At 39.6% G+C, this 14,513-nt stretch overlaps 1 protein-coding gene across 3 annotated transcripts in view; it reads left to right on the top strand.

The window, feature by feature from the left end:
- cntln (centlein, centrosomal protein) overlaps positions 1–14,513 on the top strand; it is a 278,092-nt gene that overhangs the window by 53,184 nt on the left and 210,395 nt on the right. For all 3 annotated transcript variants that reach the window (XR_015851108.1, XM_088341835.1, XM_088341834.1), the window contains exons 13-14: positions 1,747–1,863; positions 12,219–12,319. Coding sequence is in view for 2 of the 3 variants with exons in the window: in XM_088341835.1 (XP_088197961.1) it covers positions 1,747–1,863; positions 12,219–12,319 (218 nt within the window). In the remaining variant the exon portion in view is untranslated. The remainder of the gene's footprint in view (positions 1–1,746; positions 1,864–12,218; positions 12,320–14,513) is intronic.

Genomic DNA, 14,513 nt, shown 5'->3' with positions numbered 1-14,513 from the left:
TTTGTAGAGTTTATTTGAAAAAATTCACGGTTTCAATAACTCAGCTTCAAAATTGGATTCGCCAATTCCTTAAATTCCCGAACGTGTTGCATTTTGTTCTGCAATTCGTAGCTTGTTTTTCATCTGCTCTGCCTTAATTTGTAGTGACAAGGATGAGCTTTGGTCTGGTACAACATTTTAGGTAATCCGCCACATTTGGAAGTACAAAATTTACTGAGTTTTACCCAAACAAATACTTTTGAGTACCGTATTTTTTACGCTATAAGGCGCACTGGGTTATAAGGCGCACCCGCCCAAAAAGTCTTGTCATATATTTTCCATACTTAAGGCGCACCAGACTCTAAGATTTAACGATTGATTGCACTCTGCTTCGGAGCAATCAATATCATTAAAATGAGTCAAAATGTATCTCTTTTTTTGTTTTGCTTTTTATACATACAGTACTATTTTTTTTAATCTTTTTGAACTCCATTAGATAGATAGATAGATAGATAGATAGATACTTTATTCATCCCCTAAGGGAAATTCACATTTCCAGCAGCATCCCTGAGCTGAGAACAATACAATAATAAAGCCAAAAGAATACAATATACAGATACCCAGTGTGACGTGCAAATGCCCACTTTAGCATGTTATATAGAGTAACTAAATAGTGCTACACAGAACACATAATGCAGTAAGATTCGGTAATATCCAATGTAGGTGGTGTGGTTTAATGTGGGCCTTTACTCTGCCGGGTGGAGTTAAAGAGCCTCATGGCATGAGGAAGAAAAGATCTCTTCAGTCTGTCCGTAGTACAAGACAGTGACAAGACATTATTACCCAACACCAGTAGAGCCTTTTCTGTCCGTGTTTGCAGACAAGTGTGACGTATTGAAATTGTAATGTTGAAGCAGATTTCATGTCTAGTTCATGGCAGCCCATTGACACAAACAAATCATAGATTATAGATAGGAACAGTGCAAAATAGCACAGACTATGTACTAACAGCAAGATAGCGACCTTGTTTTAGTCATAAAAGACACCCCCCCCTAAAAAAAACTTTGTTCTGAAAATGATTGAAAAGTTCTTGAATTTGGCTATGAAAAAGTGTACGTATCCTGAAAATAAAAAAATTAACTGAGGGTTGATTACACTCCTTAACAGTAGATGGCAACACTGGCCTGCAAATGGTAGCTGGCGCTGATCATTTCACACCACAGAAAAAGACCAAAAAGGTTTGTTGACCTTTGATGAGCATGGCAAAATGGAGATACAGCATAAAATATATGAGGTCTGGATTTTGTTATCTTGAAAAGGAAACATAAAGGAAGACAAAAAGCTCAGATTTTTTTGTGCATGAAAGCATGAAGCCGTCGTCTCATGTTTGTGCTGGTTGAGACTGTTTAAAATGGATAAAGCTACTGAAATCAATGAAGCGTTTTGTATTGTATTAAAAAGGAAGTTAATCAACAAATAAAGATAATATAATTATTTAGTTTTTTTTTGTTTCGCCAGTCATTTTTGTTGTTGTTTTTAAAAAATTTATATATATTCTACCATATCTGGTACAGACTGCACAATTCTTTGATTTGATACATATAAAAGCTGTTTTTTATTTCTTGTAATCTGGGGAGGATTGAGGGTCCTAAAGTTAGACCAGTTAAGAGCCACTGGTCTAAGTGAAAATGTGTACATGAAAGACTTTACATCCAAAAGGGCCCAACCTATGATTGATTTATGGCTAAAGTGTCTTTATTATTTTAGGCAACATGGAAAGAAGCCACGCGCCGAACCTTGGCAGCTAAGACAAGAGAACAGCGATGCTGTTTGGAACGAACTTGCCTATTTCAAAAACTTCACCCGGAAACTCTCTGTTGAAAAGTAAGTCTTTTTCAAATAACTCCACACACCTTTCAGTCTAATCCGCTACTGACACATTAATTCCTTATTTTAGTTTTTTTTTTTTTAATTCACTGTGACCTTCCCAACTTCACAGCTTCCCCACAGTCCCTCACATCATTACCCACCAGCGGGGGTCAGAGTAAAATCATTAGATGCTCCTCATTTGTTAAATTGGCCACCCAAATAATCACACATGAAAGTGCAGCGGATACAAATGACGTGGTCGAACCAAAGGTGTTTTCACGCCTATCGTTCACGTTATCCGGCACGAATCTGTTGCTCAACCTTGTCAAATATGGAATGTGATTTTCTTTTTAAACAATAAGTCATTTTAGCGGAATATTAAAACTACCAGAGTGTTTATTTAAAGCTCAAAAGCCAGTCAAATTGATCATCTGTTTGAAGACAAATAATTTGGACCCAAAAAACAGCCTGGAGACGATGCGTGCTTTTGGGCTGAACTTGCCTAAAACACCACAGAAGGTGGTTCCCCTACGACCCAGGCTGTTAAACATGATTTGACTACTGTAAATTCCGGACTACAAGCTGCTCCTTTTATGCTACATTTTTAACACTGCGGCTTTAAATACGGTAAGATATATTCTTTTTTTTTGTGGTGGCATCAAGGAAAATGGCGACCTGCTCTTTTCAACATTGCGCTCTAAATACAAAACACTGCGGTGATGTCTGGAAACACTTTTGAAGCCCTTTGATGGAAATTAGTCCATGTTCTTGCCATTTGTTTTCCGATAATACGCAACAGGAGCAAAACAGAAGGCTTAACAGTACTTTGTTGAATATTCACAATGTACTCATGATATTTCAACGTTTTCACCCAAATAAAGTGGTACCTCGGTCTTCAACTATAATGTGTTCCTGGTAATTGGTTGAGTACCGATTTGGTTGAGTACCGACATTGTTGTCTCATAGGAAACAATGTTAAGTATTTTAATCTTTTCCCCCCATAAAAAATTCCTAAAATATTAAGAAAACGTGTATCTAAACCACATTAAAGACCATAAATGTTTACATATTATATAATATACATGAAAAAAAGAAGTATAAACTATGTTGTATCGGTTACAGACAACAGTGGTGTGATTGCATACAGGAATGGATGTGGGAAGGTGACTGCTTAGCCTTCCTTTTCTCTTTTAATAAGAAACCTGTCCATTGTCAGCTGCTTCTTCCTCTTTTGCACTATTATATAAAGTGTGACATGACCTTGTCACATCAGCTTTCTTTGTCGCTTTCTTTATGTTTTATAAAACTTTGTCGGCTTCGCAATGCCATATTGCAAGGCGAGATCGGACGCTCGAAAACCATTTTCATACTTCGCAAATATTTCCTTTTTCAGTCCAATAGTTTGCCTCAATGTTTTCCTCTTATCCTTCCTTTTATCGCTTTTGTTCTTGGGACCCATGTTCAAAAGCAACGCAAAAACACAAACTAGGAATCAAATAACTTTGAAAATGACATACCCCTTCACTCATTGAAGGCTAGTCTAACTCGCGCCGCCGAGTGCATTTCAACTCCACTATATGCGCCAAATCTCATTCGATTTGACTATTTTCGGCTATTTTGTCTAGGCTATTTTCGGTTGGGCATCGAATTCCATGTCGAGCAATCAAAACATTTTTTGCACACATTTTTTTGGTCCAACACCGATTTGGTTGAACACTGAGGCGGTTGACGACCGGGGTACCACTGTATCAAGTCCTTAATTTATACATCCCAATTGAAGAGCAGTAGAAGTTATCCCTCAAAAACACTACACTTCTCTTTCCGTATCATCGGCTCCAGTGTTAAGTCACTGAATTTTCCTTTAATCTTCGAGGAATGATATCAAGTGAATGCAATTTGTTCCGTTACCGCAGAAACTACTAATGAAAACACAAACAGGCTACTTCAATGTCTGTGTTACAATTTGGCTCTAGTCTCAGTATGGTTGACCTAGCGCTGTCATCTAGAAGTATAGGGCTTACATTTTACGTAAATCAGCCTTATTTGCATTTTATGTTGGCACAGTAATAAAATGTGCTCGGTTTTGTAATTGTAAAATTTGTGAATGGTCACGTGATCCAAAAAGTTGAAATGACTGTCAACATTTAAAACATTCACCTGACTCTTGGATGCATAAGTGTGGTCAAAAATTACACAATGTTTTTCTTCTCCTTCAAAATCTTTACGTCACAAAAAATTAAAAATTGTCATATTCCAAGTACTGTCATAAACATGTTTATGATGATGCCATAAGTATTTTTATTTTTTCCCCACTAATTTTTGACCCCACTCATGGAAGACTGTTTGTACTGGTAGGTCATGCATCCAAGGGTTAACAACCATTGTAATCTTTTAGATTTTCCTGTATGGTTTTGTTTTCTTTGGTGCCTAGGAATCCATTGTTGTGCTTGATCTGAAGAAGCCCTTGAAAGTACAGCGCTATTGGTGACCCTTCATGATGCTTCGCACAAAGCTTGGCCTCAAGCCATCTTCTTGGCTCCTCCTGTCTCCCCCGGTCTTCACCTTTTCTCACCTCCTCCAGTCTCTCCCCAGCTCCTCTGCGCTTTCTTTCCTCTTCACTTTCCCGCCGCGTCTTTCCCGGTTGACTCCCCCGGCCCTCGGCGATGCCGGAGTTGTAGGTTGAGGCCAGATTTGTGGTACCCCCCTCACGCCTCTCCTTCCCTCCGATGCCTTCCCTCTGCTCAGCCCCCTTGCCCTGTCCTCCTAATCCCAGCTGAGCTCATTATGATATAGCCCGGCTGCCTCACTCCAAGCCTGAGCTGTCTGAGTTAATTACAGGCTAGTTCAGATTCAGATTCAGATTCAGATTCAGATCTACTTTATTGTCATTCTAGTACACGTGTATACAGAACGAAATGTCGATGGATCTGACTCCCACAGTTTCCCTCAGTGTCCTTCAGTGTACAGATATAAATAAAGCTGTATTGTGTTATTTACCATAGTGCCGATAGTGCAAGAAGAGACGCTAACCAGATGTGCAAGATGGGCAGTCAGGTTAACAAGTCAGGTACACAGTACCATTATATTGTAAACAATAACACTGTAAGTAATAACACTGTAAGTAACAATAGTGCAGAGATCAAATGTGCAAGGAGTGGCAAGCTATAAAAAACTGCCACTAGTGCAAAAGTCAAATTAGCAGCCGTTTAGATTTAAGTTAACTATATGTTAGATTGACCATTTAACAGTCTAATGGCCAGGGGGACTAGACTATTGCCCTAGTGCCGGCGATGCCGCCTGTTAAGGGATGTCCATTCGCCAGCCTGCCTGCCTGGAACTGAGCAGTTCCCCGAATCGTCTGGGAAAGATAGGGGTCAGTTCTTCGTTAGAGCAAAATTACTACATGCAAGGTCCCTGAAACTGACCTGCAAGGGGAAAACAAAAGAAATGACGAGTGCCCGGCCTCTAATCCAGACAGGTGTAACATGCATGTCCTTAGGGCTTAGTGTTGATCCACTTGATGGGCCCCTGACCAGCCACACTTTACTTTTCACATCTAAGACTATTACAGGTCAGCCAAGTTACAACGTCATGTTGCATTTGATCACCAGAAACTTCTGGGAAGTGGGATGAGAGTGTCATGTGTTGGTCTTGTCAAAGTACAGTTGGTCCTCGAACTGAATTGTCTTTGGAATAGTAAACTAATCACTAAGGGACCCTATGATGGGTATTTCCTCCTTACATCTCAATGGTCTGGACAACTCATTCTAGAGACTTTGATCTCTTTTAAATCTAAGTTTTGTCATGACTATAGTATCGTAGTCTACTGTCCACAGCTTAATTCAAAATACTGGCCAGATCTCTCCTTGCAAAAGGGAATCTATCAAACAGCACAAACAGCCCAATTTTCAAGAAGTATAACTTGAGATAGCACGTCATCACAGCTTGCTCCTCCGTTGACCGTGTGATGATGATTATGCTTGTGAAGGTTATGCTGTGCAAGTGTCGGGCAATAATCTACTAATGGCTAATTAACTCCCGCTAGTTGAGAATTTAGGACCAAATGAAGACCCATTCAAAAGCTTTAAATGCCAGTGGTGTTCATCAGTCCATTCGTCTTTGAGCTTTCGTAGTCTTTCTGGTCATGGGACTGTGCACAGATGCTCTAGATCACTTTTTCCACAAACAATGCTTGCAAAATACCTTCCAGAGGTCCAAAACGACTCTTCTGGTCTTTGTGTACCACTCCTGCACAGTGTGTCTAAGAGAGTGTAAGTTCCTTGTTATATTTACGCTGTAATTCAAGGTTGAATGCTGAGGTGAAAAGTTTTCTTTAATTGACTTTGACTAGCAATTAAATTGAAACTAATTTGCGACCTCAACAATAAGGACCGTTGTGTGGTTGGACGGAAGCTTTGTTTAGTCCATCTACTCCTAAAAATGTCCGGAACTGATAACTCAAAGTCTTTGGTGTACTTACTACTTACAATGGCCATCACAGCACACTAAACACACAGCATTTCCATTGAAAGGCTGGAGTTTCCCCTTCCCAAACCTATTAATTCTCATTACAACATGGCTCATTACAACCCGGGGCTCAGTTGGCCTTCGCACTGACAATACAGAATTACAATCATAAATATTAACCATTTTTAACTTTTACAATTACCAGTGGCTGTTTACTGAGCTTATCGGGTAGGGCAAAAAAATAATTCCGTACACGTCTTCAAAAATTGCAGGATACTCACTCACAGCGGTCTTTGGACAAAAATAACTATCAATCATTTAATGGTAATTTAGCTCGGGTTACCTCTCACTATTGGATCAGAACAATCCCTGCCTAAGACTGAAAATTAAATTTGCTCTATTTTAGTGTTTTATAGCATGTATAGTCTAGTCAACCAAACTATTAGAGAAAATTTTGTTTTGAACGGTCGCAAATGAGTCATTTCGTTGGATTATCCCAAAACGTATGTCACAAGCTGCAAAACAGCCATTGAAAATAATGCATTTTATTTAAAACAAGCCCCCAAAATATATTGCACTTTTTTAAAACCAAAAAATAGTGTTGGGTTATGTGATTATGACAAGCCACTTAAAACTATCTAGGTCTAAGTACTGTAATGGATATGTCAATTTCTGACCCTTGAACTGTTGGAAAAGAGCTTAATTTTAGCAAACAAGATTTTTTTTTTTGTACTTGTTAATGACACATTACCTTTAAGAGAAAATGGCTTTTTTATCAAATGATAACACTAAACCTGTACTTTTTACTTTTTTCCTTTGTTTAGTTTTTGATTGGTTAGAAACCAAAGGTGGTGTGTGGCATTATAAACCCTGTAATAGGATATTTTTTTTAATTGCATGATCATCTAACTATCTCCACTAGATTGTCCGTGCTTTTTAATTGTTGTAAAATGTTTTTTTGTAAAAAGAGGCAGGGATTATTTAGGCCTAATAAGTAGAGTAAACACATGCATTGCGCCCTCAGACTTAAGATGCTGCACTCAGGCAACATCAAAGCATAAATTAACCAGCGTTTACTGGCAGAGGGGAAAAGGCCTTTGAGATCATTTGCACTGCCGCAGTGCTAGCAGTAGGCAGTGCGAGATCCTTTACATGGTGACCATTACAGACACGAAGCTCCCCAGTGAGCGGCATTGACTCTAATTAAGTTTAATAAAGTTTACCACCATGTTCCTTAGCTTTCTGCTCGTTTCATCTTGATTTGCTAAAAGGTAATGCCAGTAATGAGTGTCTTTTGCCCCCCTCCGGACCCCAGGCAGAGTTGGAGGAGGGACATATTTTGCTCACACAAACAGAATGTTTTATGTATCTTGTAAAATAAGACTACTAAGTATTTCCCCTTCATTAATTATTTGGGAAATTAATTATTATGAGGGTAGAAATTTGCTTTGGACTTTGTAATTAAATTACATTTTCAATGTTGCCATCTGGTCTTAGGCTCTGTGAAAGCCAAAATAAATTAGAATATAAATAATGCACTAATTTTAAATATAATCAAATCCCGCCCCCCAAAAAATGCACTTCTTCGAAAGAAGCTTATCTAAGAATCGGCCATAGTTAACTATTGATTTGTTTTGGTTGGACATTTGCAATTATAATCAAAATTTTTATGCATGGCTGCACGGTAGCTGAGTGGTTAGCACATCTGCAACACAGTTCCGAGGCCATGGGTTTAAATCCATCTGCCAGCCTTTCTTTGTGGAGTGTGCATGTTCTCCCTGTGCTTGCGTGGGTTTTTGTCAGGGCACTCCAGTTTCCTCCCACATTCTAGAAACATGCATGTCACGTTGATTGGCTGGTCCAAATTGTCCCTACGTGTGAATGAGTAAGTGAGTTGTCTGTTTCTGTGTGCCCTGCGTCTGGCTGGCTGCAACCAGTTCAGGGTGTCCCCTGCCCAATGCCCGGAAACAGAGGGATGAGCTCCAGCACCCCCGCAACCTTGCTGAGGATAGGCCTTACACATAATGCATGGATGGATGTTCATGCATTTAAATAGTGGACCTAACAATTTTTGAGACACGGAAGCCCCTCTGCTCATATTTCCTGCGCAAATGTCATAAAAAGTTACAAAATATGCATGCATAATGATGATCCACTTAAAATTCTGACTGGTCTGCAATACATTTTTGTAAAGATGACATCGTCGTTACATAGTGTTCCACCTCAGTTTTGTCTCTGGCGTTTCTTCCAAACTTTGGAAATTACCAGATAAACTTAGTGCCATAAGTCTGTGTGTGTGCCACCTAGTTAGGGAAAAACACCACTAAAACTATTTTTATAGGCAATGTGAAAGTGGCTTTCCTTTTCCCTCATCTAAAATACAGCACCAGGCTATGAACTCTGTGTTCAGCCACCGGAGACTTTCTTAGAACAAGGGGGCCTCTAGCTGTAGTTTGACTACAGGGCTTTCCCGCAACAGCCCTCGAAACAAGATTATCTCTCCAACAATGGAAATGCCAGAGGTCTTTCCACTTTCTTCCATTGATTCCTTGTGAATTCTTATGTTCCGAGCAAGTGCCCCGTGTGCTCCTCCATGTGCGAGCACAATGGCTGCGAAGTATGCAGCCGTGTTTTACACCCTTGTGTATCTCAACTGGCGGTGTCTGCTCTGTGCAGGATAGGAAGACTTGAGATCAAATGACATGGATCCTATTGCTCTGGGCTAAAGTCCTAGCACTCCACAAGAGAGTTTTATTTATTTATTTATTTCTCTCTTTATTTTTCGAAAAATGGGGGCAAAAGATCATCTTGGAACACAGACTACATGTGTCAACCACCTCAGCATGAAGCAGTTTCCTTTTTCTGTTGCTTTTAGTTGAGGTTTTGTAAAAAAAAAAATATTTGAAAAAAATTGAAATAAAGCCTTAATTGGCATTAAAATTTCTTAAATCCAGTATTCAAAAGTGTTAAAGTTGTAAACATATTTATAACATTTGTATTTGTTTGAACTAAAAAGAATTATGAATTATGAATTGTTTTTTTAATAATTGACGGATTTTCTTTCGTGGCAACATCGCGTGACCACAATAACAGAAGTATCAAAACTGTTAAGTGGTTTCAGTCAGGTCTTTCAGGGTAAACGCATGTCTTAGGTCTAGCCACAATACACATAGCAACTTCAGACAGAAACGTTCACTTTGGACAATGTAAAAGTGTAAATTTAATGAAAAGTGACTGTCCAAGAAACATTTTTCGCCATGGCTTAAAGCTGTGCACGGTAATGTGTATGGGGTACCGATGTATTGTGTGCAAGAAATATTTGTGTTTTTTTGTTTTTGTTTTGTGTGATTCAATTGTTTTTTTTTTTTTTTTTTTGCTGTTGTTGACTTGGTCTTGAATCGGATTTTTAAAGTCATTAAAAGGTCTCAAAAGGTCTTAAATTTAACTTGCCCTAAGCTGTAGAACCCCTGCTCACATCTCTGTGAACGGATGTCAAGCATACAAAATCAATGTGGGCATATTTAAAGGAATTATTCAATTGTAAATGTAGTTAATTTTATAACTCTCATAATGACCTATAAAGTTGCTGCACAGAATTTGGGACTTTTTTACTCGCTGGCGCCATCATCTGGCTTGTGTAATCATTAGAGCATGCACGGGGAATTTTTGTGGTCAATCCGAACATCTGCAACAATTAAACATCAAGCAATACTACTTAAATGTACTCATGCTCTTGTAGTGTACTCTTTGACGCTTCTGTGATATGTATAGGTTTTTCAATATATTGAATTATGGATCCATTAGTCACACAGCATGGTAATAAAGGATTCCCGGCGAAGAGCGCTTTCGCTTTGTTGCACCACATTTGCAGTGAAACTGGAGGCTCTCAGCCAACAATGTCCATACCTGCAACTCAATCTTCTTTTCACCACGAAAATATACTTCCCTTTTAACAAAATTGAATGTTTTGCATGTGATTTTTGGCCCGGGCATCAATAACACTGGCATCTCGACGTTCATACAAGAGAAACACGAGCTGTAGCAGGCATCTTCCACTTACTGCATATTTCAGCTCATTTGTCCCATTAACGGGCGGGACACAGGAGGCAGAGCTGGTGCCTCATCGACTCGAGTTCATTTATGGAGGAAAATCCATAAAGGAGCGACACATATCCATCTGCTTCCTCACCCCCACTCCTAGGGGAGAGTCATTTGTGTACTTATTTAAGCTGCGGTCAGCCATTAGGCCAGGCGTTTACTGGACTGCCAGGGCTAAAAAGCTAATTATTTCTCTTCCCTGTGCAGTGGCTATAACTTTTCCCCAGGTCATTTTCCTGACATTTGGCAGGGAAAACATCTCCCGTAAAATTAAAGTTGTCTTGTTAGTTAATTGCCATTGCGAATGTTCACCGCTCACACAGGCGACCTCTTTAACTCTGCACAGTGGCTTACGTATTTGTTTTTGTTAAGTTTTTTTCGCACTGCGAATGAGGTTAACAGACGGTAGAATGCCACTCGACTGGCAGGAAACTGTTTCTGCCAAAGCACACTGCAGCAAAGGGGAGGGATGCAAGGCGTGTGTTCTTCAGGTGCGCTCGTCTCAGCGGGGCCAGACGCGTACACTTGCTAGACATTCGCTTGGCGTCCTAATAATAACTTGAAAGTGCAAAGTCTCCAGAATGGCGTCGCGTAATTAGCCTTTAGCAAGAATCAAGCTAATTGCGGAGTGGTAATTGGGCACAGTTTCCTTGTTGGATTGTCGGTTGTGTTGCCGGAGCCACCACCTCCTGCTTTAGCGTTTCTTCTCACCCGTCACGATGATTTATTTGCGAATAAATAAAGCACACTTTAAATAATTTCTTCATGTCGTCTGTGATTCCGAAAAGGAACAAAGTAGCAAATGTTACGGTTTAAATGGAGTGTACGACATTTTAATTGAAATTGAAGAAGATGGTTATAGAATACTGTTCAGTAATCCCTCGTTTTTAGCTGGGTTTATGTTCCAAAAAAGAAGTGTGATAGTCAAAACCCCCAATATAGAAACTTTTATTTATTTATTTATTTATTTGATATCAGTACCATATATAAGACTGTAACAAAATAACAACTATAGATCTACAAACACAGAATCGTAGTTGAATGAACGAATGGATGATCTTTATTGTCATCATACAATAGTGCAACAAAATTGTAGGGCTTCTCCTTTCAGTGTAAAAAGCGATGTAGAGGGCGGCAGGCTAGCATCAGGGATCCTTGTGTTGAGCCAGGTGTTTGTGATGTTTAAAATATAAATTTCATAAATGTAGCAGTTTCCCAAGAGTTGCTGCTCCAGGTCATCCTTTTCATGGGTAATGGATCTGGTGAGATACAGGCTCAGCAGGGGTGGCCTTTGACAGTTAAGTAGTCGCAGCAGTAGGCTGGGCCTGCAGCCCCACTTTTGCTTTATCTTCCTGTACCACATCAGTCTCATTCCTGGTCCTGATTACAATCCACGGAGCACCTTGTGGTGATCCACATTTCGGTGCACTCCTCTGATTTTCCTCAGAGTCCAATTTAATTGATGCATTTATTTTCAATACAACAAGTCGCTAAAATATTAGCTGTACCCGTGCTTTCCAGTTTTTGTTTTTTAAAACATTGACTTGTGCGCCCATCAGGCTGTTAGGCTGGTGTATACTGTCTGTCAATCAAAGTCACCCCCACCTAATACACACACACACCACCCTCTGTAACCTGCCCCTGTTATAGCATTTGCTGTGTGTTGTCTTCTGCAAAACATAATGCACAATGAAAATCCGCGAAGTTCCGAAATCGCGAAAAGTAAAGTGCGGAAGAATATATTGGAGAATATATCTCGTCATGAGTATTTTGATAAAGATATGTTCTTGTGTCAATTATTGTAGAGCTAGGTTGGAAGAGGAGCTGGATATGCTGCGAGTACAGGCTGCGATGGATCGGGCCACTATGAAGGAGGTCCATGTTTGTCTGAGTGAAGAACGTCAAGGTGATATAAAATTGTTTACAAATGATTCATTTTCATCGATTTTGATGAAATAAAGAAAAACATTCTAAAATGTATTTGAATATAAGACTTTCTGTCTCGCTGTGGTGGTGAGGAGGGGTGTTTTCCTGCATCAAAGGGGCCTGGGACAATATTCTACATAGCGGATTACTAGTACTGTAAATTACTAGAGCTAATATCATAATCATGGGAAATGCATCCAGAATGCTTATCAACTTATCCATCACAAAGGAAAACCTACTTTTGCACCTTGCAGTGTATAATACTACTTATTTTTAGCATTAAAGGCTCCCCAAATGTCTCAAATAATTTTCCCTCAGCCCAATTATACCCTGTTTCAAAAACTGCAATTTTGTAATTTTTGGGGGCATTTTATTTCCAGAAATCAGTCCAATGGTTCTGGTTATTTTGGATGACTCATTTTCATGCAGTGTGCTAGTGTCACATTTTTTCCTGTATAAAAATCTTTATATCACAAACCACACTTTTGACTCCCATCCATGGCAATTTGCAAGCAGCATTAATGAAGCAACTCTCACTGGAATTAATTGGACAACTCAATTAGGACTTGATCAACCTCAACGCTAATTGATTGGTAGATCAAACACTGTTCATCTTGTCAGCGTGAACTGTTCCCGATCTTTCAAAAGCGCATTGCTTTTAATCCGGTTTGCAGCTTTTTGTCCGTCGGTGACCACCGCAACTGCTATGGCTCTAATTAAGCAGTTCAATAACAAATCTGTCCTGGATCACTTTAATTTTCCTCACCACCAATGATGCTGTCTGCTGATTGAGGTGCTAACATTTCATTAAAGGATGGCACTAATTAAAATGGAGCGTCCTCTGCTATTGACACTTGAGGCAGGATGTGAAAGTATTGAGCTCCTTAAAATGGACATGTATTCTAAATGTTCTCTGACCTGAAAAAAAATGTCTATTAAGAAGTCATATAATAAATAGTCATCATATTGGTATCATGGATTGAAGGGGTTGCTTTAAAGAGTTAATGTTTTTTACTGAAAATGCAGTGACAAAAACAGTTTAAAGTGCATTTAATTGCTTTTTTAAATGTACTATGTTTTTTGTATTTACCTGAATACCACCTGTAGCTCGCCTTTCCCACATTTAAGGACAGTATGACAATTATTCTGTAATGCCTCAGACACAAATCGCAAAAACATTTACATATGGAGGTAAAACCTTTTAAATAGAATCAATCGGGTCGACATCATAAAAACAATTTTGTTAACCATTCAACTAACAATTCTAACCAACTGGTCTTAAATTCATTACAATGGTGCCATCTGCTTCTGAGACAGTATCTTGTTACTGAGTGTAGTAGTAGACTGCTATGCCGGCTTGCTACCCAAATTGTCGTACTTGTTGCTGGGCTGCTACGTGCTGCAGTGAGAAAATGAGCATCTATTGGAAGAAATGAACATCTACTGGCCCTGGTCGTAAGTACTGGTGGACGTAAGTCGAGCAAGTCGTAAGTCAGATGTTACCTGTACTGGAAAATGAGTTGTGAGTGACTACAGCGTTTGCTTCGGAAATCTCTGCGCCGTGATCAAAGAGCTTCGGGGTTCAGGCGTTCACACAAGGATTATCTCTAACTAAAGGCAGCACATGAAAGGAAGCGGGCCTCTGTGCCATCGCCCATGAACAGACATGGGAGGGGACAGTAATGTATGCCGCCGTGCCAGGACCTCCTCCCGCAACGGGTGACTGGGGAGCCACCGTGTCTTCTTATCAAGGTGAAATCGTGATGACGACTCCCAATCTGTCAGAGGTGGATAATTTACTCTCAGCACTGGTTACAAAGTCCCAACGAACACAGAAGCCATCCTGTCCTAGCGGGTGCTCCCTTTGATTGGATGTGACACACCAGGAAGACAAAAGAGCCGGCTAATTCGAAGTAACAAACTTCCCGGGACAAAGCACCGATGCAACACGAGGGAGCAGGGGGCTTGACGCAACAAATTTCACTCTGTCCTTATTTGGTTTTTGACAATGCCCAGATAACTGACCTGAAATATTCGTCAGAGCAAATTATTTTGGTCAAGAAGTCATTATTTTGCCAGAGGAGGATCAACCACATAATTGTTTTTTTTTCTCTTAGAAACCTTTGTGAGAGTTTCATTTGAATAGAATAGAATTTACTTGTATTGTCATTCTT

The sequence above is a fragment of the Urocampus carinirostris genome, chromosome 8 (assembly GCF_059441175.1).
Source record: "Urocampus carinirostris isolate Australia breed hairy pipefish chromosome 8, RoL_Ucar_1.0, whole genome shotgun sequence".
Classification (NCBI taxonomy): domain Eukaryota; kingdom Metazoa; phylum Chordata; class Actinopteri; order Syngnathiformes; family Syngnathidae; genus Urocampus; species Urocampus carinirostris.
Note: the sequence above shows the minus strand (reverse complement) of the source record. Positions and strands in the feature narration are given on the sequence as shown.